Here is a 25,118-nt window from a genome sequence, read left to right as displayed (position 1 = left end):
AGCCCATCACATTGACACTGTTTCAGTTATTTTTCCTAATATGACTTCCATTTAAAGCCAGCCCATTCAACTTTTATGCATGCTGCAGGTAGGTGACTGTGTATATATCTGGACGTTAGTTCACTTCTATGGAGTCTTGGCTGTACTGAAAAGTCTGCTCCTAGGCCTAGAGTTCCAGGTCAGTCTTATAGCTCTGCTGTAGCATTGCTGAAATAAGTTACAGTTCCTAAATAAAAAAGATAGAATGCTGTACACACCAATATTACCAATGCAACAGGAAAATACCCAAGAGCTTCATTTTGCTGGCAATGCAGCTGAGTGCTCTGAGGACACAGCTGAGAGCAGACACCATTGCTGAGATTTATAGAGCTTCGTGGTTCTTGGTATGCCTCTCCATGCTCACCTCCTTCTGCTGAGATTGTCAGATCAATTCTCCTTTACATCACTGTTTACTGATAACGGCACTAATAAATCATAACTGCCCCCTCTGAAGCCCTTTGTCATCACAGAATCACTCCTCAAAATGTCATGCTGGCCTTCGCCATTCCTCCTAAATAAATCCAATTGGAGGTGGTACCCAGGGTGAAGGAATACCCAGACCTGAAAGTCCATCTAGTCCTCCTTCTCCATGAGGAGATTCAGAGATTTATACAGTTAAAGTGATCATGCATCAAATTCTTGCAGAAATAATTCAAGTAGATAACCTTCATGAGAGACAGACAGATTACCTTAATTGCAATGCCCCTCTCAACCATCCCGTGCTTTTGTAGATGACGACCCTAAGCCACCCAACGGAGAGGGGACATGTCCTCTGCTCCACACCACTCTTTGCAGCCAGCATCCACATAACTCAGAACAGCTCATGACTATCAGAGGTGGGGAACAGGTATGTCCCAAGGGTAAATGGAGACATACAGGCTCAACATTAAGACATCCTCTGCGACCGTGCATCGTGATCCAAGGATATGGGCACTTGAAGCAGCTCAATGACTGCAAGACTTCACCGAGACATTGCATGACTGGGGTGAGTTGCCTCCATGGCCAGCCAAAAGGAGATGGAATTTACTCTGCTGCTATTTCACAGTAAATAATGTTACAAACTTTTTATGACTTAGTATGACTTTGCTTTGCAATTCCTCAGAGGCACTCAGAAGAACCTGATGTAATTAAGTAATAACCAGCATTTTTTGTTCACTCACTTTTTCTTTCTTTTTACAGCTTATGAATGGGCAAAAAAAAAAAAAATCCTTTTTATAAAATGAAACATATGGTTTTATTAATTTAACCAAACCTGCTCAGGATACAATGGAATAAAAAACATTTGATCCAATAATTCAATTTGATGATTTAATTAAAGAGATGTGTAATAACGTAGCAAATGTCTGAAAAGCAAGAAAAAATGTAATGATTTGACCATTTATAAAACAACTGGCATTTTCCACAGAGGTAATTTTCCTTTCAATATTCTGTGTGCATTGGATTTTCAGCAGAAGATTAAAAAAATCGCACCTCTTCTCTTTCTTTTCTATTATTTTTTTTTTTTTTTTACACTAAAGAGCTTCTAATGATTCCACAAAATGTGTGCCTGAAGGACAAACAGAAGCAGAAAGAGGTTGGGTCAGGAAAGAGATGCCTGAGTGCTCCTCAGGACTGAATCAGAATACACCAAAGAGTAACACGTGTGGGTTGGTCAATGTTTTCTTTTAACCAGGCAACATAAGCAAGAATCCAATGTACTCATGATGTGCTTCAGGAAAAAAAAAACAAAAAACAAAACGTAGCCCAAGAACCAACATCACTTCACACTGAAATGGCAGATTTCAGCTATTTTTAAGAAAGCATTACTAATGTTCTGTTAAACTTGGATCCTAAGGGATAATAAAAATACTGAGGGAGATTTCAGGGTGTCTCTCTGTGGTATAACAGTATGGCACTGGTACGAGCTGCTCAGGAGGTGGTGGAGTCATCATCCCTGGGTATGTTCAAGAACTGTGGAGATGTGGCACTGAGGGACATGGCTGGTGGGCATGGTGGGGATGGGTGATGGTTGGACCGAATGATCTTAGTGGTCTTTTCCAATCTTAATGATTCTATGAACAAAGAGTAGAGATACTTGAACTAGCACTGTGTAGGTCTAGGGTGATACCAAAGCCATGATGGAGGGCCAGCAGACTGCTGGAGACCCAGGAGGCAGAACAGCCTCTCTGGGGCCATGGGAACATCTCTGGGAGGCTCAGCAGGATGGGACGTTTGCTGCAGCAGGGGGACATCATGCAGCAATGCCCTGAGTGCTGCATGTCCTCTACAAATAAAACCCAAAAGCTCACTCAAGCTTAGAGAAAACCTGTTTACCACTTGCAGACAAATGCAGCATGCTAATACAGTCCTAAGCACTGGCCAGGCCAGTCATACAGCACAGAATTATTTTCTTCGTGTTAAAAACATTCCAGTGGGCTGGAACAAACAAAATTAATTTAACAACTCCACATTCATTTCTTCCATAATTTGATTTGTGTGTTGTATTTGGCTACGTAACCTCCACGAAGCTTTCCTAACTGGAGCCTGATAAAGCTTAATCCAAAAGCTCCTGGCAGCTACATTTCACAGAGCTGAAAGACAAAAAGAAGGCTTATCATTTTGCAAAAATTAACCACTGATATTTAGATACACCCATGACTGCAGAAAGGGCATGTCAGCGAGATTATGACAGCTTTCCTTTTTTGTCTGTTTGTTTTCAAAAGCAGCCTATATTTCTCTTTCACAGAGAGAAATGCAAAAGCAGCCAAGCTTTCTGGGTTTCATTATGCTTTTTGCATATGCTACCTGTGGTTATAAGAACTACTTAGGGAAAGCACAGGAGAGCACAGGAGCTATATATGGGGTTATTTCTTGTACATCTTCTCCCTGTAACACAGGTATCGTGCATGATGAATCCAGAGGTACTGAGCTCAGAGGGATTTATAAAATCCTCTAAAAATATTCTAAGTTAGCTTTTCTGTGCATAAAAATGTCACTACTTTAAACGCAGTTATTTCTAGCTGTGCTATGCCCTCTTTTGGAAAATCCCACTCTCTCCCTCCTGCTACACGTCTCAGCAACACAAACTTGCCATTCCTCTTCCTTGCTATCGCGGGATGTGCATTGAATGATAGAATTCTGACATTTTTCTGAGCAGAAAAGCAGTGTCCCAGTGAAGTCCTGAATCCCTCGTTGTGAGATGGGCACGGACCTTGTGAAGCAATTCATACACATACATCTGCATATGGGGATGTGCTCATCGCATGCTACTGCCTGAGGACTGCTCAGAGGCAGCTAAAAGACATGGACAAGGGTCTTGTCAAAGTCAACAGAGGGCAGAGGCGGGGCAAACAAGTGGATAGCCAAGCTGATGAGGCAGTGAGGGTGCTTATTTCCCCTCAACCTTAGCACTGGGAAAGAGGTGGAAGAGCCAGGTCTGCAGGACAGATGGAGCCCTTGCTGCTACTGCTGTAGTGACACCTAACCCAGCCATGAGTTTCCCAGCTGATGTCAGAGGAGCCTGCAAACAGTGTAATCGATGCCTGCGCTATTGGCAAAACACTGTGCCGAGCGTGGCAGCCTGCAGAAACCTGATTGCAGACAAGACAAAAGCAATGCCACCACCAGCAAAGGGAAGAAAAATGGTTTCAACAATATATAGATGCACACATATATTCCTTCTCATTATCAGGCCCTCGAAACTACAAACACATTCACACTTGTTCTAATGCCATGCCAACATAATCATGGTACCAGTGGTGATACAGTGCCAGCTCCAGCTGCCTTGTGTTGGTGCTACTCGATGGAAATGCCTGAGAAGGGAATCTGACCCATGACAAACAACAGCATTCTTTTGGCTGTCTGATTTAATCTTGGAGTTCAGCAAGGGCTGCGCTCCCAGAGGATAACAAATCGACTACGAGGATCATATGCAGAGACAACACATGCTCTAATACATAGAAAAGTGCTATGAGGCATACTTACAACATTCTCACCCTACTCCTTTTACTAAATGTGTGCAATTCTTTTCTTTGCTTTAGCGTATGCTGTTAACTTCCTGCAGTACTTATAAATGACATTATTAATATATAAGGATAATTGCTTTAAAGAGAAACATGCATTTTTCCTTTACCTTTGCCTGCACTTCACCAGCAGGCATTTGCAGGCTCTGGAGCATGCTGTACACGCAAATATTTGTGTTGATCTACTTCAATCCACAGGCAGAATGTAGCTAGGAGACAGACTATTTATCTTCCCTGCTCTTACCTTTCACTATGCTTCAAACAAGGCTGTTTCTTAAGGTGTAAGGGACACTGACAGATCCTGCACTTGTTTTTTGAACCCCATGAAGTAACCTCCTGAGCTAAATGTGGGACACTGCTGGTCCAGTGGCACTGGGCAGGCTGGCTTTGCCCCTCTTCTACCTGCCCATTTCCTGCAGTGAATGTACAACCAGCATTTGGAGCACGTTTGACTCATTACTGTACGGCTCCTTCTAGCATTTGAGTTTCCATGGCATCACAGCAACAGATCCTATTTGTCTGAAAGGCATGGATTATATGTTTTACTAGGTTGTGTTTGAGCCCAAATATTTCATATAGTTCACAAACATCATTCTACAGCTGTGGTCTGAATCCTTGCATCCTTAGTAGCACTGAGCAGCTTTGCTCCATGAGATGCCATGCTGGGCTAAGCTGATGTCTGCCAGAGATCGGCTCTGCAAGCTCTGAGTTTATATTACACACACGTACATGCACACAAAGGGTGCCCTGTGTTTAAAATGTACATCTACATCCTTATATAGTGTGTTTGACGTAACATGTGGAATCACTTTCAGTGGCATGTTCTGAATCCACATGGGGAACAAGAGGGATTTCTTGCAAGGAGGATGCATATCTGCTGCACTGGCCAAACTGCCCTTTCCAATGTCCTGGTGAGGGCTGCTTGGACCAGGAGGCATAGGAGGAATGAGCCAATGAGGCCAGGAGAGCATTCTGGTACCTGCCTCAAGGGTGCCCAAAATCAGTGTGGGAAAGTGGCTTCCCTTTTGTAGCTTTTGCAGGCTTTTTCCAGTGAGAAAGATGCTCCACAGGCATCCACAGGCACACTACAAGCCAATATAAAATGAAGGCTGAAATTAAAATCAGTCCTTGTATGGGCTATACAGCTGGACCAGTGGGTATGCAGTGCAGAAATGAATTCCCCACAGGTTTAAGTGGAACAAATCATCCAGTTCCCTTACAAGTACTTGGCTATTCTAAGTACAGTGGCAGCTATGAACCCAAACCTTTCACTCTATTCCTCTTGCTCTTTTGGTTATGCTTTTATAGGTAACATATAAACAAGCGCAAACAGTTACTTACTGCTTATTAATAAAGCTACTGGCATGCTGTCCACTACATTCAGGCATAGATCCATGCAGTGCTCACATGGCAACCTCACAAAGGTTACAGTGGGTGAAAGCAGAAGCCTACAGAACAGTCACTCAAAGGCAAGCATGAGATCAAGTATATGCACCACATCTTTCTGCACCTGATTTCCTCTCAAAATGGACTATTTTTTCTCCTGCAATGCTTTGTCTTCTACCTGACTAACACAGACTATTTAGGATACAGCAGCCTGTCCTCTCCCACTTCTGCACTGTGCGCTCCAAGACAGCACTGTACATGAGAATCCAGCACTGCAGATCAAGACATGGATGAGAAAAGCAAATCTGAGGTGGAACAGATGAGACATGCAGAAGGAGCAGACTGATTTCTGCCCAAAGAGACTACAGCAGGTACCCAAGGTGCATGTCAAAAGAGGCTATCACAACAGGAAGGGAGTATACTTGCTCACAGCACTGAGGTGTAGCGGCAGCTGAGCAAGCCTATAGTGCAGGAGGATGCAGTGCAAGCAATTAGCAGTGTGGTGTTACCACCCTGAAGTGCAACCTTTTGCACCCAGTCAGCCTGCTGTGCTAGCTGAAATCCTAATAATGATGTATAGATTCATCTGCACCAGCACACAGCAGTAGGGCACTGACCTGATTAAAGTACACAGTTCATAAAAGAGGAATGGAATGGGAAAGAGCAATCTTCATAACAATATGAAATCAAAAAGTAGGAAAAATCCAGTCATCCAAGGAAAGGGGCAAGAAGTTAAGCTATGAGGAAATCAACCTGTAAGACCGATTCTTCTAAAGTGCAAGAACAATCGAATGGTAAACATACCATAAATTAACTAAAAATGTTCTTGCTCATTTGCACCTCCCCTAAGATATTTAAAGAAAATGAAGAGTATCATTTTGCTTTAGCAACTCCATCTTAAGATGTCAATAATGGGTGTTATTTTGAATTTACATTTACAATGCTGTTATTTCAGAGAGGAGATTACAGTTATGCTATACAATATTTTGTGGCCACTTAGGTTTGAATAAAGTATATACATTCTGTAGGAGTAGAACTTGTCTGCTTAATCCCCTTTCTGTCCTCCTAGAGAGAACCTGAGGGCATGAAGAGACCATGAAGTTGTTTTGAGGAAGTTCTCATAAAACATGTGCATTTAGAAAGCAAAAACAAATTACTGGGAGTAATAACAAAGGCTCTAAATGAGGCAAATAACTTGTTCTCAATGAGAAATACTGCCATCAAAGCTCTAAACTATCTGTCTCAGAATGACGATGTCACTGCACTGCGCTTAATCTCCAGCAGAACTCAAGATAATGCTGCAGTGGAGACGCACTCTATCTAGCAATAGGACAAGAAGTAATAAACTTCAGTTGCACGAGAGTTCAGGTTAGATATTAGAAACAATTTCTTCTCCAAAAGAGTGATGATGCACTGGCACAAGCTGCCCACGGAGGTGATGGAGTCACCTCACACTTGAACACTGCAGGTGTTCAAGAACCATGGAGATGTGGCACTTAGGGATGCGGTCAGTGGGTACGGTGAGGGTGGGTTCATGGTTGGGCATGGTTGTCTTAGAGATCTTTTTCAGCCATAATGGTCCTATGATTCTATGATGCACCCCAACACAGTGATGCCATGCCAAAAACACAATACCTTCACAAGACGCCTTGGTTTCTTTTCCTGTGTCAGAAGCTGTGAAGTAGTGCATAGGACTGAACTGTTTTGCTCAAGCAGTGCTGTATCTTTGACTGCAGATTGATAGCAGGAGCAAAGCCTCCAGTGCAAAGCATGGGGGAGGGAAAATCCACGTACCTTCTGGGTGGTTTCAGTGGCATTAGGTTACAATGACTTCCAAATGGTATCACTACAGCTTACAAAGAGCACTAAGGAAAATGATCACCTGCACATTACTAGAGAAATGTCCCAGCTGTTAGAATTCCAAGCTAAGTTTTACTAGAGTGAATTTATGACTGCTTATTATTTAACTTAGCCTAGGATCATAATTAAAGATGGTACTCTAAGGCGAATTCCCACTGATGGGAAACAGCATCATTTGAGACTCCAGCAAAGAGTAATCAGACACCTTTGGGGAAGTAATCAGGCATCTGTGAAAGAAAACTCTGATGTCAAGAGCCCCTCACATGGGATGCTTGTTTAAGTGTTGGGAGGCTTGCAGCACGTTTAATGAGACAGAAAGGTTAAAGGTTTTTTTCTTACAGATTTAAAAAACATAAAGAGAAGAACCAACATTTGATGGTCCTAATTAGCAGCAAAATAAAATGGGCAAATATTGTTGCACATGGGGTACACCCTGAAACAAGGAAATGAAACACCTTTTTCTCCTGAGCTTCCCTACCTCCATCTAACTGAAGCAGGTAAGGTTTTGTAAATATCTAATATCTCTCTCCTTCATGGGACAACGTAAGAGAGTACAAAAGAATATGCAGGATCAGGTCCTTGAACAGGACAGACTTTTATGTAAGAACTCTGCCCACCAAGGGCGATGTACACCATGAACCTGACAAATAATTAGCAGTAACTGTCTGAAGGCTGCCTATGAAAAGCCATGAACACAATTCATGAAAGATACAATTCTGAGCCACAGAGGATGGAACTGATAAGAAAGGAGAAAATTTTAACAGAGATATTTATTTGCAAAACTTCAAGCACTGCCACTGGCTGTTATTCACAGTATCTGGTGAATATTTTACAAATACACTCATGGTTTAGTATGTCTGTACAGAGAACCTCAAAATTTGCAAGACTTTATATTAAACGACAGTGTAACACTGGTGAGTCCTCTGGTATGATGGTTTATTATCTATCCACCAGCTGTTATTTTTATATAGCTGTACTGTGTATTTCTTGAATGGTGTATTTCAGAAATATTATATTTAAAGGCAGTCTGTATGGTTTCTTAAAACAGCTCTAGGGTCAACTTCAGAATTAAGTTCAGTTCACAGGCTCTGATTTAGCAGAGATCTTATGTGCAGGCTTTTAGCTCAGGCATACGAGAACTTCTTTAAATTGCCTTTTGCGAACAGGAGGAAGGAATGAGATAACAGAACCAAAGAAAGCTCTTCCTACTAAAAACTAACACTAAAGGAAAGCTGGAGTTCCCATCGTCAGCCGAAAAATTAGTCCTCTACACTGTTCCAAGTTAACTACAATATTTTTGCCATCTTATATTCTGGTTGTTGTAAATAGTGCCATCTCCCTTTAATGCCTCTTTAAAATTAAATAATAAGAGGAAAAGGAGAGTAACAACAAAAGAAAAGATGCAACATTCACATTTAGCTAATAGACTGGACCCAAACTCATTGGAGCCTGTTCTGTGACCTGAGATGGCTTTGATAGCGAGGAAAAAACATTCCCATTTGCTGCCAAAGTGTTCAGGATCCCACATTTATCAATGGACAACTGCAAAGCCTCACTGCTCTGCACTGATCTGAAGCTCACTATTCACTAGGGAATTCTGAAAATTATTCTGAACATTATGCAAATTGTTCTGGGCACATTTTCCTCCAAACTAAGAAAGGCTTACATAACAAACACTATACTGTTTTCTAGATTAGCTCTACTGCCCACAGACTTAATAGTGTGTGACAGAAGAAACAAATTGCAAAAATGCACACCGACAAACAAATCCACACTTCCCCTCCAGAGCTGAAGACCATCACAAACCATACTACCTTGCAGGAAGTAAAAGACACATTTTCATGACCTTGTCCTCTTCTACAACATACAAACTTAAGCCCAGGAGAGTATACAGGAGGTAACGCGACAGCCATTGGTCACATTGCTGAACACAATGTGGAAAACATTGAGACACAACTGTGAGGTGTGCAGAAGATTCTGCATAAAATAAATTTGTTATGCTAACCCCACGCTCTTATATTTGTATGCTAGACTGTCTGGCTGAGCAGCACTCTGTATTCAGCTTCTCAGTACTTTTGCATGAATGACATTGTATAAAGAGGTACTGTATTTACTAGCTGAATAAACAATAGGTTTTGCTTTCACTCAAGTATTATGACTTCAACTCATTTTATTTATATGTCAGTAGTTCAGAATGTGCAGTGGTCCAGGCACATCATCACTGTTCACCTTTGTCAGAGAAGGGGCCAGAAACATCCACGTTGTTATATCTCTAGAACAGCTGTAACTTATCCCTGTAACCTTTGGAGAATACGCAACAATTCATTTTGTGTTAGTAACACTGCAGAATCTATTTATTTTTAAATTCATGAAAAAAAATACACCTATTTTCAGTGTCCCTTGGTGTGCACACAGCCCAAAAAGTGACAAGTTGACAGAGCCAGTACAAAAAGACTGGCTGCCCAGTCATTAGCTTCCTCTACCAAAAGCTCAAGGGAAAAAGAAATCACTGACTTCAGCATCATCCCTGCCATTAGATGGCACACCGAATGTTGTCAGTCAGAGGAAGGGGGATAGTAACTCCCTACCTGAGTCTCTAAGAAGCATGATGTAAGCTCAAGTACAAAGATTACAGGACCTGGAATTGCTGGGAGAGGACCCAAGGAGCACTTTCTCAGGACACCAGTCCCCAGGCATGTAAGATGTTAAGCACCCAGGTACCGAACAATCCGAGGATGGACCCATCTTTATGCAGCTTCCTTGATCCAATGAGCTGGCTTGCATCATGTTAACTAAGCCAGATGCTGAATCTGAGTTGTAAGAGTCCATAAGGAGCAAAATCAGTGAGAATCATTCCAGTTACTTCAAGTGCCCCTTCAAAATCAATCCTTCCAAGTTCAAGGTGACCCCATTAACTACAGACCTAAGCATTCATAACGCCCATAATCATGGGTTTCAGTCATTTACCAGGTGGGGTAAAAACCACCTAAAACATTTTTATAATCTTAAAAACCTTGCAGTGAGGAAACGAATATTTGGGCATACAGCCAAAACAATAAAATCTTGAATATTATACCATGCATATCAGCAGTACCTTGGCTGCACTCAAAATAATAACTAGATAGTTTTGTCGCTTTTAACATATCGTAACCTATTAACTTTCATCACTGTTCTGGGTAAGTAATATTACACAGGATATAACTGAAGAAATAAATATTGACACATGTTGCTGTTAAAACACTGATTGAAAACTGCAGACCAGAGCATCAGAGCGTAGCAGGGTCTCTTCAATTCCAAGATCTCCTTCTCACTTCTGATGTAAATTCTCCATCCCAAGGCTGCCTTTAATGTAAATGGGGTTTGTGTACGTGTATATTATATATATAAAAATAAGCACGCTCACGGAATAATGAGCCCTGAGAAATACACTCTTTCAGCACTCTTGTGGGAAGGTGAGGCTGCTGAACGCAGCTGTTTTCATGATTCACATCTGAAAACTAAGCTCTATGGGCCTGGCCAGGTGAAAATGCCAGGTACGCAAGGGCAGCTCGTAAATCTGCTTAGCTATTTCCTTCTGGCAATCTGCCCCCTGTCCTTTAACTTTAGTTGGGACTGGTTAAGCACCGTGCACTTCTGAAGACTGAAGACTGGGAACTACATGTCATTTCTCCTACCTATAAATAACAGCAGTCAATAAAATAAAGGCAAATAAAGGCAGTAAATGATGTTTATTTCTAGTCTTATTTTATCCCGCACATTTCTCTCAGAATTTTTTATGTGTTCCTCTAGCCAAGGCTGTCTGTGCCAATGCAACAACTGCAGCCTCCCTCCTGCCCCCTCCAGCCTGCTCATTAGCCAGTGTCTGACAGAAGCAAGCACCAGCTGCTCTACAAAAAGGCACATGAAACACTTCAGCAAGATATTATGAAATCATCTGTCTATAAGGAAGAGATTTTTTTCTTCCCCTAGTCACCATTACCTAAAGGTTGATATAAACTTTTGATTAAAAGGACGGTGTTTCTTCAGAACTTTTTTCTTGTAAGAAGTGAAAATCATAACCACATCTGGATACCCCATTTTCGACTCAAACAGCCAAAGAGTCACTGCTAATGGGGCTAACCTTGTACATGTGAGTCTTTTCCTTAGCATTTCCTGTTGTCAGGCGTCTGTAAGGCCCCACAGTTGGCAGAACAGGGACACTGGCTGTTTGGGGCTTGCATATTTGGGGCTTTATTTACATGGTATCTCATGGCAATGAGCTTCACAGGTAACTGCAGGCAGGCATAGGGTTAGTTCATTTGCTGACATACACCAGCAGAAAACACTGCATACGCTACATTATTTCTTTGGCAGCTCACATCTATCTTCAACACAATTTAATGACAAAGTTGAAAAAAAAAAATCTCTCATTAGTTGAATGCGAAATTTATAAGTGTCATCTACCTTTGGAAGCTTCTGTGCCCAGTGGATTTTCCAAGATGTCTATCATATCTTGGCTCCATGCATCCTTCACAGCAGACTTAGACACCTTCCTGTTGTTCAGGCTTTGCTGTGGTCGGAAGTTATTCCTCAGGTACTCCACAGACTTGACGTGGTCTTGTTGCTCAGTGGTGAATATGGAATAGAAAGCTTCCAGCTGACCATCATGGCAGGGGAGAGAAAGGACATTAATTAGAAAACAATGTGCTGAAATCTGGATGGCTGATAAGAGAATAAAATGGCAGGAAGTGTTGATGCCAAGACTGATAAACCCTGCAGGAAGTCAGGCTGCCCACTGAAATTACTGCCAACCTCCTTATCTCAGCACAGGACTTATCCTGCCCAACAGAAGAGGAGACCTTTGAGCAACTCATGGCTGTCTGTCATGGGCAAGGACACATTTCCCCTTAGACCTGTTGTCTGGAAGGAGTGTGAGTGTGTGACAGCCCTGCCAAGCCCTTCTCACTGTTGGCATTGCTTTGTTTTGTATTATCATGCCAAAAACGTTTCCATCCCAAGAGCTCTTTCCAGGAGATGGTGATGTTACCTTATCCCTTATGGGATGAACACCCAAATCCTGAGCTGAATGACAAGTGGAACAACCTCAGGACTCTCAGTTTTGAGCACCCTGACCTCCCTACCAGTCACTGCTCCCTCTGATACCTGCAACAGGGTGAGAAATTATAACATAACACAAAATGGGCACAGTTAGCATGTATTCCTCTGGGGGTAAGTTTTCTCAGCTGTATTCAGATTTGAGCTATTTTTAATAAAATGTATTAACCTGGAAGGAAGAACTGTAATTGGGAAACTTTTCTGTTACTTAGGATCTCAGCATTTCTTTAGAACAAAATTTCTAGCAAATTAAGATGAAAATATTTTCAGCTAATGCTGTTCTCACAGCTATCAAGGTCAGTATAGCATTTACTAATAGCTTGTTATCATTCAGGTCAAGAACCAGAATTAGTTATGTCTGCCGAAAAGGCTGAGCAAGACAGAGCAGAGAAAGATTCACTGCTGATATTGTTTACATCAACATCAATTACATATATTGATAGTACAGATTTGGAGAGTACAGAATCTGGCCCAAGACTTTAAAAAGGACTTGGATTACGCTCATGGTTTAAAGACAGGTGAGCACAACATCCTTTTCATTAAGTGTTTTTGTTCTTAAAATATAGAATAAAGCCTAAGAGTCTTGAAACTTCTAACTGGGAAAAATTATCATTGTAGCCTCAGCTGACGGTGCTGATAAAAAATAATAAAAGGAAAGAACAGCTAAGGATACTCCACTGAATCAAGAGGCACTCGCTGTCAATATTTAATTTCCCTTCAAACCAGTAAACAGAAACTTCTTTCTGCTACTCCTGTCCAGCTGGCCAGTTCTGCTGGGCTGGATGATCCTTGTTACTGGGCTGAAATATGTAAAACTTATCACGTGGGCAAACTTATCCCACGGGCAAGTGGAGTCAATTTTCACACTTTTCATTTCAAAAGTCAGTCTCCCTGGAGTGAGGATGTGTGCTGGGCTGGCTAATGGAGAAATATATGGGAATGTTATCACAGTGAGCAGTGCACGGACAGCAGGAGGGAGAAGGGACGGACCTCAGTGCGCAGATCCTGAGTTGGCTGCTCTGCACCAACACACAATACAAGGGAAATGAGCCTCATAATGGGCAGGCACTTCCAAGCTAACAGCACATCCTTGTACATTATCAGCAGCAGCTTCCCCGAGGACAACTGCTCTTATTGAACAAGCAGGGAGCCAACGCACAGGGAGAGTGGCAGCCAGCAGGAAGGCGACAGCTGGTGGCCGGCTCCATCTCAGGCAGGGGACCCAGGTATTGCTTTGAGCCTCCAGTGCATGCACTGATGGTGAGATTTGGATTGTACTTCTGCATCTGAGGTGAATGTCACATTCCCAAGCTCTCTGCTGTAATTTTCTCTGATCCTTAAGAGAAAGATGTCAAAAAAAATCTTGAAAACTCCTTGCTAATTACTAGTATGAAGTACTAAAAAGCATTGATAGATGGGTTAAAAAGTGAGGTAAAAGGATTATCTTACACTTTTGTCTTGAGAAGGAAACCTGATGATCTTGCTAAGCCCTGTGCTCCTCTATGACCTTCTAAGGAGGCACTGACCATAACCCAGTAGACATTTACTTGTGTTTTCCACTCCATGCTCGAGAACCAGTTCTGATGAAGGGAACTAATAGGTCTTTAAGTTACTCTGCAGAAGTTCATGAACTGGATAGCAACTGCTCCTTGTCAAGTCAAGGCTTACGCTTCCATGACATTAATTGAATTTTTAAACTTTCAATGAGAACTTTTAAAATATTTTCTTCTGCCACGCTACCTTGGGGAGGTATAATTGCATTTTAACAACTGCCAGTTCAAATATGATTTTTAACCTTCCCCTTTTTATGTGTTGAAGTATATATAAGTCATTTCAACTTCATTTTTACTATAAAAATATTATCTGCCGCAAATGAGACATTAATTGATCTATAGCTGCCAGGGGAAAAAAAAAAGAAAAGATGTACAGTCAAGGAGCTACACTCATGCTCTTCAAGGAGTACAAGAGCTCCTGTTCAGAAGAAGAAATCAAAAGCTGCTATAAGAGTGCTGTAGATACAGAGAAACCTGATCTAAAATTCCAAGTCATGTAATTACAAACCATTAAAGCCTGATGTGCACAGTGTTCTAAGGGCTGGATATAAAAGTGGTAATTAAAAATACTAAAACTGTTATAAGCACAATGAGATACTCTGAGGTATGCATTATGAGAGATAATGCTGTGCTTTGGGTCACTGAATGCACTTAGCTTTACAATGCATCTGCAGGGTGACACGGCTTGTCCTGTTTTGTTGTCTAATTATCGGGAGAGATGATGATGATGGAGCACCGAGAATAAAATAGAGAAGCCTCTACAAATGGACCACTTCAGAACTGTCCTTTTTACAGCAAGGTATTTTGCACAAAAGCAAGGATTTAATTGGAACAGCAACAAAGCTTAAACAATATCACTTTCCTCCTCTGGGATTACAGACTGTTTCATGGGGTTTGTGATAAAGAAGGTTAAACTGTGGCAATGGATTATACTGCACTGTTTCTGTTAGAGTAACAAATAATAATCATGGCAATGGCAGGGTCTTAAAATACACCCATCCCCAAAGCTGCCAAGTGGGAGAATGCTATTATTTATTCCACATGTGTTGTAGTATCAGTGAAAGCCTGTCTCCACGCACAACACCCAGCCCTTCAACCACACACACATGCAAAAAGCAGTGCAAGGCCAAATTGTAAAGGCTTGAGTTGGCACCGTTACCATTGTACTTCATAGGAAAGAAACGATGCCAGGATAAAGCACCTTTATACCATCGTAGGGCTTGCCAGCATTTAGCAGTTTATTTGCATTTGTTAAAACTGAAAAAGAAGAAAAAAGTGCACGACACAGCCCACTTGCAGGCAGGGGTGTACACAGGGTATAAAACTGAGTGCGGGTCAGGCCTCACAGCCACCCAATAATAAACAGTAAAGTTACTGATGCAGTGAAAAGCTACATGGGATTGCAAGTATCCTGCAGGCAAGGACAGAATTCAAAATGATCCTGACAATCAGAGAAACAGCCTGAAAAAGACAAAGAGTCTGATTCAACTGGGCCCACGTGCAGAAAGTCCCACGCTTTGCCTGCATGACCACACGATGCTCACTCAGCAGCACTGCTAGAGAGAGCTCTGGAGAAGGCATTTGCAAAAGGGTTCCTGTCAGCCATCAAAAGTGGCATGCTGCTGAGAAAAAGGCAAAGTAATGCCGGCACAGGCAGCTCAACACACGAATCTGCATGTCTCATGGTACCCAGCTGAAGCACTGAGACCTGTTTTGAACGTGGCACTTTTAAAAAGTGTGGAAAGGTCCACAGGAGAAGCAATAGGATCTAGGAAACATGAAGACAAGCCTGGAGCAGGGGCACAGCAACCACCTTCCACTCTTCTGAAATCTCTGAGACCCAACACCTTTCGGTCATGACCACTTGCTGAGCCACTTGCATAGGTATAATTCACAGAATTAGGGTATTGAAAAGCTTTGTTTTCAGTGGCTTAAGCTAGATGAATGAAAGACTAACTTCAGCAGAATGGCTTTCTAAGGACAACAATCTTAAAACATCAAAAATACACTTAACTGGTAAACACTGGACTATATTTATCCATTACTTTATCGGAAGCATTCTTCTCCAGACCAATCCCAGACATGGGGTCTGTCTGCATTAAAACCTGCTATGTGCTAATTTTAAGGATTTGTGTACCAGTTCTCTAAGCACATAATGGCAGCTTTACTGTGTTGGAAAAACAGTTAAGCACGGAGAATTAATGGAAACACGTCTTTTCTAATGTAATTAGTTCAAATTACTAAATCTGAGCAGAACTGAAATAATTCACTTTACTTTGAAAAGAAAGTTTCAATTAAAAAGAATAAAAAGGAGCAGCATGTAAATATTTACACCATAGCTTAATTTAATCTTAACAAAAACAACACCAAATAAATCACTGAGAGGAAACTAGGTTTCACGTTATGCTGTCTCCTTAAGACTGATGGCTCTTGCTCAGAAACAATATTACTAAAAAAATAATTCACCAACACTTCCCGTTACGTCAGCAGAAATTTTTGTGTTCACAGCATTAAAACATGGGGTTTGGAAAGAGGGTAAATCAAGAACCTGCTTTCAGCTGGGGGGGGGGGGGGGTTGGACCCCGTGATCTTCAGAGGTCCCTTCCAACCCTTATGATTCTAAGAGATGTCGCTGATGAATTAAACATACCTGATGGTAGGAAATGGGAACGGGCTTCCGGAAAACGATCCACTCCACGATCTCACTGCAGGGAGGAGTGGTCAGGGAACCTGTATAGCGGTAGTAACTCCCCAGCGATGTTGGCAGCAGGTCCCTGAGCACAAAGGGATCCAGGAAGGTCTCTTTCTCTGTGGGGGAGTTCGACAAGCAAAATTACACTTTTTATTTTATTTTATTTAAAACATGTCTTTAAAACAGACATCACATTGATAGGCAGCCTAGGAAAGTGTAAGGGCAACAACACATTTTATCATATATATGTAATGAAAGATAGAAGCAGCCTATCAGGAGCACCCTGTAAGAGTTGATATGTTGATTACTAAAAGAGCAGCCAGAATGCCAGTCAATCCTATATACGCCTATTCAGAATGCATGCAGGTGTGAAAAGCCCTTGCTATCTCTATGCTTTCTGCAAGCACTGAAATAACACTGTATTCAGCGGTTTCAACACTCCGTGAATTTCTCTTCAGCTTGATGGTGGTGCAGGTATGCCACAGCTCTACTGGGACAAAGCTGGGCCCCAGGGGTCCCCTCTTTGCACTCAAGGCTGGATGCAGTCAGCACAGCACCGTAAGAACATTTCAGAGGTAAAAATGCTCTCCCCTCTAATCCAAGAAACAACCTGTGGAGTCCAGCAGGCTGAGGGATGAGCTCCTTCCAGTAACAGTAGCAAACTGGTGGTATTTAACAAGGTGAAGGTAAATAAATAAATGAAAGGAGGGAACAGCTGCAGGCAAGACAATTTCCTTGCCATCCCTTTGCATTTATCCTCCACACTTTATGCTGACTCACTCCCTCTCAATCTGTGCAAAGGTGTTCACTGCCTCAGGGCACACTGACACGTGAGGCTCTCCCATACATCTCTATTCCTCACTTTCTATATTCTTACAAACAAAAGCCAGTTCACGTTGCAGCAACTTTCCACCTTGTCGGACCCGCTGGGCAGCTGATCTGATCAAGTGCCTGATTCACTGGGTAGCAATCCTGCCCACAGGGCAGCAAGGTTGGAACTGGATGGTCTTTGAGATCCCTTCCAACCCAAGCCATTCTATGATTCTATGATCATATTCTCCTGCACATTATCAACCACTTTGCAAAGTTCCAAAATGAGTAATTCTATGAAAGTCAAAGTATACCGCTTTGTAACAGAGCGCTGCAATATCTTCATTAACCATTTCTTTCCTTCTAATTCGAGCAGATACCAACAACTTCTGCAGCCTCAGAAAGGAAGCAAGTGAAGAATAAAACATCTTTTCACAGCACACCTTCAGAGAAGTGTGTGCTCAGGTAATAAATAGTAAAATATACATGATTGGCCAAAGTTCAAAGAGAACTAATCAAGAAATCATAATCACAGCAAAAGGTCGCATTTAATTTGATTTCCAATTAAAAACGCATTGGTTTATTTTTATACAGGAAAAATTGGTCTGAAAAATTGCAAACTCAGTCAGAGGATTTGATTTTCAAACTTCAGCACAGATGCAGCTTCACAGCAAAATGAAGTGTTTTGTATTTCAGAAGCTCTCTCTGTGGAAGCTGAGCACAGAGTGGGTGCTATGAATCCAAAAGTATTTGAACATGCAAACATCCTTTTTGTGCTAACAGCCAGTGACTATAAATGAAATAGATGGGAGAGGTACAGGCACATTTTGAAAAGAGAAAAGAGAAAATTGAAAACCCTTGCATTCTTGTTTATTGGAAGATTTATGAAATAACGCTGTGGTTATAATTAACAACTTAGCTATTTTTAACTTGGATAACCTCTTATTTAGAGCGATGGAAATACCCGAGATGCTGGACAAACACTCTCTGTAAAAGCAAGAATGCAGAGTATCCCTTTATCAAAGGGTGACAGGAGAACGAGGCTCATTTTACACTCTCAAAGATTTTTGTGCCATATGCTGACAATATTATATTTTAATAATTAATTGTTCATCAAAGGAAAAGATGAAGAACAGGGATGCTAAATTCAAAGTTATTCAAATTGCAAAAATGAATAATGCATGACTTTTATATTAAATACACACTGTATTAAGTAGTCTACATTTCATCCAACTCTGTCTTTCATTTTTAAACATTTTGAACTACAATATGAATAATCAACCAAGGGAAGCTTATTTAGACAGAGAAATATCTTATTTGAATGCAAACTGGAAGTATCCGACTATGATTAAATTTTAGTTATCAATTAGGTAGATTTTTTTTCCTAAGCATTTGGAAACTCACAGTCAGCTACGAGGAAGGGCATTTCTTGCGGAAAACGTAGCTTTGCTGAAGCACAGCTTTAAGTAGGACAGGGTGTACTCTCATTTTTCATGGCTACGAGCAATGCTGTAGGTTATTGTTAATGAATTCCGAAGATTAAAATAAAAAAACACCTATAATTGGATTACCGTGACTTTTAAAATAGATGATAATCAATTGTTTATGGTTTAATAACCCAGCACATTTGAAAACAGATCATTAATTACTATCTCCTCCACCTAGATGCATGGTGCAGCTTTAGAATCCGGAGTCACAAGCATCTTCATGCCAAGCTTACAAAACAAGTGACTTAGAGACTCAGGACTCTTTCTCCCATACAATATGAAAACAGGAAATGCCATGAAGTTGTGTTCCTGAGAGCCTGAAACAGTTTTGAAATGAGATTTGAAAATCAAGTCACTTAACATTCCAGCCTCACATTGCTGATGATTGTTAGTAAATCTGTAAAAAGAATCACCTGCGAGCCACACCACAGTATTCACTAACATGGTTATTCACACATACTTACATATGTGTATATGTGCATATATAGCATTCCTACTAACTGTGAAGTTGGAAAAAACATCCACTTTTGTCAGTGCCTTACATGAGCAGCTCCTGTTTCCTTTTCTCTGCTGGGACAGGCAGAGATTTTGCCCAGACAGCTGGGAGCAGACTGGGCAGGGTGAGAAGTTCATTGAGGGAAGAAGCCAGACAAGGCTGGGAACCACACAACCTTCTATGTGAGGAGAATTAAAAAAAACACAACACTACAACAATAAAAACAATCTGGCGTTTGCTGACAGGTACAAAGAAAAGAACTGGCAGACAAAAGCAATAAAACACATCAGTGATAACATCTGTGTTCACCTGCAAATAACCTGCAAACAGCGCGATGAATCCTGCAAAACCCACTTGTGAGCCAATGAAGAACCCCACACCTGCATGGTCTCCACTGCTCCCTGCCCTGCTCCATCCAGAGCACAGAAAAACAAGTAGGAAATGGGAGCCCTGGGGTCTGACCGTAACCACAGAGCCTCAAACTGCAGAGCCACCACCACGCTGGGCAGCCTGGGAAGGAGCAGCACCAGGAACACCATGGAGCTCCTCTGATCCGTACATCCAATTTCATTGGCAATTAACAAGGGATGAGTTGACAATGGCAGCACCAAGGCTTGTAAAGAAGTGTTCACTCTAATACTTCCCAAGGAAAAATTAACCAAGTGCCACATACGCATTGTTGACAATTAAGACAATGTGCTATTTAAACTACTGAGCATTCCACAGCATAAAGGGACAATATGGTGCTTTAACTCTCACATTCACAAAGTGCTATTAACAGTTTTAGCTTGTGTCTTCTGATACAATGTTCCTGTCCATTTTTTGGTCTTCCTCCTTTAAAAACAATGCATATTCTGCTTCCACATTTGTCTGCAAACCAACAGGAAAGCTTACATCTGAGTTTTTATTTGACACTAATACAGTAGGAAACATATATTTACGTGACACATACAAACTTTCTTCAGCCAATTTAGCTGTGGAAACAGAAGACAAAAATACAGGACTAAACAACCCCAGATAATGTCTGGATGGCCACGTACCTGCGTCAACATCAGGTGCAGTCTTTCAACACTATTTTTGTTTACTAGACAAGAAACACTCTTCATTGTCTTCAATTCTGTATCATCAGTCAGTAGTGCTCAGTATATTCTTTGAGCTAGTAAATCTCCCTACCTTTTTTGCATGGGACCAAGGGCCATTTTTTGTACAACCGACCCAAAGCCACAGCAACTGCAGGCACGCTTTAAGGAGCTGACCTATTTACACTCCAGATTTGTTAAAGCATGTGAACAAATACTGAGCTGTGCACAATAGTTTTCATAGCAGAGGAAAAATCAGATGTTGAAACCAATACTGGTGGTAGATACCCACCAGCTACTGCAGTTTTCAGAAGCTGATGCCAACAAATACTATATTAGAACAGCTATCAGTTGAATGTTTTGACTTCAAGGACTGACTTGCTAAAAATAAATTCTCTGAAATGCTGGAAGAAGATCGCCCTGAATTTTAACTGAATCACTGTGCAATAGAAATGTTCTTGAGATATGCAGGTAAACAGCATCACAACTATCTGTGATCAAACCTCCTTTCAAATCCAACAGGAACTTGGATTGGAGATCAGAAGAAAATAGCTACATGCCAAGTCCATTTATATCTCATGGAATGCTTTGGACTTTCATCGTGCTTTTCTGTAAGAAAACAGGAACTTGGCTGCATTGGAAACAATATCTTAAAATGAGCTTATTTCCAAGATTAATGTATGTGCAGTGCCTGATAGGTGGAAACGTTACCCAGCTACACTTTGAATAACTGCAAATAATCTGCAGTACCAGTTAGAAGAGCTTTGAAAGTCTCCCAAATTTGTCAAACATTGTTACTGCCAATTTCATTTTTACCCTAATGAGCCAAGTCATTCTAAAGCCTCTGCATTCAAACATTTAAAAAACAAACACACAGAAATAATCCAAAGGACAGCACGCCATACACCCACCAAGCCAGAACTTCCAAGATAAAGCAGGCTGCACACCAGAGACAGGGAACAGACTAGCTGTGGTGATGTTCAAGATAAGATTACAACTATTATACGTTACTTTAACTGAAAAGATCTTCAAATGAGCACTCGCTGTGTAAATCCAGCATGCAGAGCAGTTTCTGACAGTCCTTTGTACTCAGTGTAATTCTTGTAGCTTATTGTGTAACTATTACTCTCATTTCTATTTTTTTTTTAAAGGCTAGAGCATCTGCTGAACAATGCAAAGAAGCATAAGGACACATAAAGCAAAGCATTGCTGGGAGGAAGGGAATGAGATAATAACACTCTCCTTACTCAGAGAGCTGCAGTTCTCATTTAACCTGAGACAAGTGGGGTGGTACAAAGAATGAGAGGAAAGAAACAAAGGCAAGTCTCCTATGGAAAAAAAGAAACCAACGTGAACATTTCCAAGCCAGGTGTCAGACACGGGCTTAACTTTTCTCCCTCCTTCTCTTGTAACACAGTTATAAGTGGAAACAGTTCAACAGGAAAAGGTTTAGCGGGAGAGGAGGGATCTTAAGTCTTCAAAGAAATAAATAAAAAAAAATATCAGGACCTTTAATGCTTACATACTGCTAATGCAGGGTTTTGGCACAGCAGCTTGTTCCACTGGGGTGAGAATTCTCTAGGCTTCACAAAATCTAACCCATGGCAGAGTTACACGTGGAGTCAGGGCTACAAGGCACATGGCGACTGAGAAATGCAGAATGCGTACCAGTGGCTGGAGGAAACAGAAACTGAGTGAAAAATTTGGAGAGGAAGAGGATCTTCAAGCAAGCTGAGTCCTGGCACCGGCAGGGTGAAGTGAGGCAGGAGCAGCCAGAGTGTGTGTGGCATACGTCTGCTCCAGTGGAGCCTGAGCAATATTGCACCTTCTCTGGCTTCAGCATCCCTCTTTCCTCAGCAAATATCCTCAAAACCCACCAGCAAAGCATGCAGCTCTTCTCCAGTGCAGGTGCTTTGTTCACATTCATCACCAACCTACATTCAGCCACATCTTAACTTTAGGGTTCTTACTGCTACAATCTTCCTTTAGTCAGCTTGACTTAGTTTTTCTGTGCAATGTATTAATAATATGTCAGCTTGCTGGTCTGCTCAGCCACGACCAGTGCTGATTTCCACAGAGCAGACAGGTGAAGGACCAGAGATTTCTAACACTTCCATCATTTATTCCTCTAAATGATACAGACCCCTGCTGCTATGAGCGGAGCTGCCCTACATAAAGGTGTGAACTTATCACCTCTGCTCTCATCTTCATTTCCCACCTCCCTCCTCCTCGCCTCTGCTCCGCAGTAACCGTGTCCCGGCCCCTTTCACACAGCTACTCTGACTGTGAACACAAGAACAGATCAGAAAACAAAAGAATATATCCAGATCCTCCCCAAGGGAAAAAAGAAAAAAAAACGCTCCTCCACATTTCCTTCTCACATCACACTGCTCTTCCTTTGATGGTCTTCATTGTTCCAAATTGGGTTTCTGCTTTCTTCGAAGTTTTACTTTAAAAGCCAAGGTCCCGTGGTAGCAGATCTTTCCCTCACCCCTCTTGCCTGCCTTTCTTCCCTGATTTTCAGTGCAGAATGCAAATAGCTTGTCAGGTGGTATTATGGTTAAAGTTAAAAACAAAAGAAAAAACCTGTCACGCTGCTAATGTTGTTTTCTTGTTATTATACCTTCTGGTGTGACAGATCCACAGGGTAACTAACACTGTCTGGATCGCTTCCTTTTACTGCTGATTTATTCTAACAGGTTATTTGCTGCCTTTTGCCTAGGACAGCTGGAGAGATGTGCAACATACTCATTCTCTCTTCTTTATCCTTGTTGAAGCAATTGTGTTTCTATTCTATTTTGGTAGGGTCTCCTGAGCAGTTCTTGAAACTTCGATGGTCACCACCAAGCTGCCTGAACACCTCTGGCTCACCTTGAATGAGATTCAAGCTCACACCCTGCTCCATGCTTAGTGTAAGTTTCAGCACTATAATAATACAACAGAGAAAAAAAGAAAGTCTATTTTCAAACACTCTTTTAAATAAACAAGGGCTCCTCTCTACCCCTCACCTCAGCCCACATTCACAAACAAGCAACAGATGCCATTGATTCACTTTGTACCTGAGCTTTTGATCTGGCTGCTCTTTGATTTTCGCTGCTCACTTTTGACAAGGAAGGGAATAAGAGCCCAATTTCTGTGACATTAATAGAAGCTTTTCTGCTGCGGTAATTTATTTGTGTTTTGCTAATAACTTTGTGCTGATCCGTGTAGATTCTTGGTGACAGACAGGGAGAACAGGACAGTGTGACAGAACATGCTTGCCATCAGCATGAAAGGTTTGCCATGAGCCTATGGTGCAGTGGGACTGAGCAGAGCACCTGGGTTCAGGCTGGGAGAAAGCATAGCAGGCATCACCTCCACAGCTGAAATGAGAAGACTTCTTTTAACATCTTTCAGGCAGCTGGTAAGAACAAGGGAAAACCATCTCTAAGAGGCTTATGTACAAAACAGTACCAAAAAGAGCAAGCCAAAGACACTGGAGGCGGGCGAAAGGGATGTCAGTGTGTTAGCAGCTCCACCCTGTTGGTGCTCCTCTGGGATACTGTTGGAGCGTGAGGCAGATAAAAGCCTCTGCAGCCATTTTAATGCAAATCAATAGTGTAAGACACAACTCGGTACTTCATGTTCCCCGTTCCCACAAGGACACTCTCTAAGTGTGGCCTGGGAGCTCCCCGCTTCCTCGCACAGCAGCAGCTCTGCCCTCTCAGCACCACAAAGGATGAGGGGCAGGGAAGGGCTCAGGGCACCCAGCTGAGCCCTTCCCTGCACCCAGCACACCAGCAGCAAAACAGAAGCAGCTCTGTAGCACCAGGATCAGGCCATGTGTCCTTACTCATGCCTGCCATCACTTGGGGTCCTCCATCCCAGCAGCACCAGCACAGCTGGGGGCTTTTCTGCCAGCTTGCACAATGAAAACAACATCTGAATAGCTGAAATATGTTCCCAGTGGGTACAGTGGAAAGACACCGTCATGTAGGCATCAGAAAACATGCACCATGCTGCCCGAGCTCCGTCCCCACTGCAGTGAGGCCGGTGTGCTCCTGTTGGCCATCAGCGGCCCTGTGGCATGGACTGCAACATAAGAGCAGCAGGGCCCTGGCTGGCGGGAGGTGTGACAAATCGTTGGCAGAGCACAGAACCAATTTTAAACCACAGAAAGCAATTTTAAAATCAGCAACAGGCAGCTGACAGCTCTGAAAAGAGCCTCCTCGTCATTCGTGAGTCTTTACGATGCTCTGCGAGGGCGGACGCGGGAGTTTGGGAGCAGCGGCGCGATGGGAACGTTCTGTTCAGCAGGAGGATGTGAGACAAGCCCCAAAGCTTATCACTGATCCAAACATTGTTCGGGTGTATGCGACCGCTGTGGTTTTCCTTCCAGCTGGGAAAACTTTGTATAGTTACTCATGTAAAACTAAGCTTGATGTGACATTAAGATTCTAGAAAATTATGCCTGGAGATGAGGAAATAAAGTGAACTCTGAGTAGCGACTAAGCCTGTATTGATTTTTATGCGTACGTTTCTCTGTCATTGTTACCGAGCTGGTGACACTGTGAAGGGCACAATTATTTATGTTCCATCAAATTAGTAAGTAATTCAAATCCCTGACGAAATTTCAAGCAAA

The 25,118-nt window shown here is 42.0% G+C and overlaps 1 protein-coding gene across 3 annotated transcripts in view; it reads right to left on the bottom strand.

Moving 5' to 3' along the window:
* Positions 1 to 25,118, bottom strand: part of PTPRG (protein tyrosine phosphatase receptor type G) — a 429,273-nt gene that overhangs the window by 75,582 nt on the left and 328,573 nt on the right. For all 3 annotated transcript variants that reach the window (XM_052678992.1, XM_052678993.1, XM_052678994.1), the window contains 2 exons: positions 16,584 to 16,741; positions 11,730 to 11,922 (listed from right to left, as the gene is read on the bottom strand). In XM_052678992.1, coding sequence (XP_052534952.1) covers positions 11,730 to 11,922; positions 16,584 to 16,741 — 351 coding nt within the window. The remainder of the gene's footprint in view (positions 1 to 11,729; positions 11,923 to 16,583; positions 16,742 to 25,118) is intronic.

The sequence above is a fragment of the Tympanuchus pallidicinctus genome, unplaced genomic scaffold (genome assembly GCF_026119805.1).
Source record: "Tympanuchus pallidicinctus isolate F22 unplaced genomic scaffold, pur_lepc_1.0 scaffold17, whole genome shotgun sequence".
Classification (NCBI taxonomy): Eukaryota; Metazoa; Chordata; class Aves; order Galliformes; family Phasianidae; genus Tympanuchus; species Tympanuchus pallidicinctus.
This window is presented reverse-complemented; position numbering and strand designations above follow the sequence as displayed.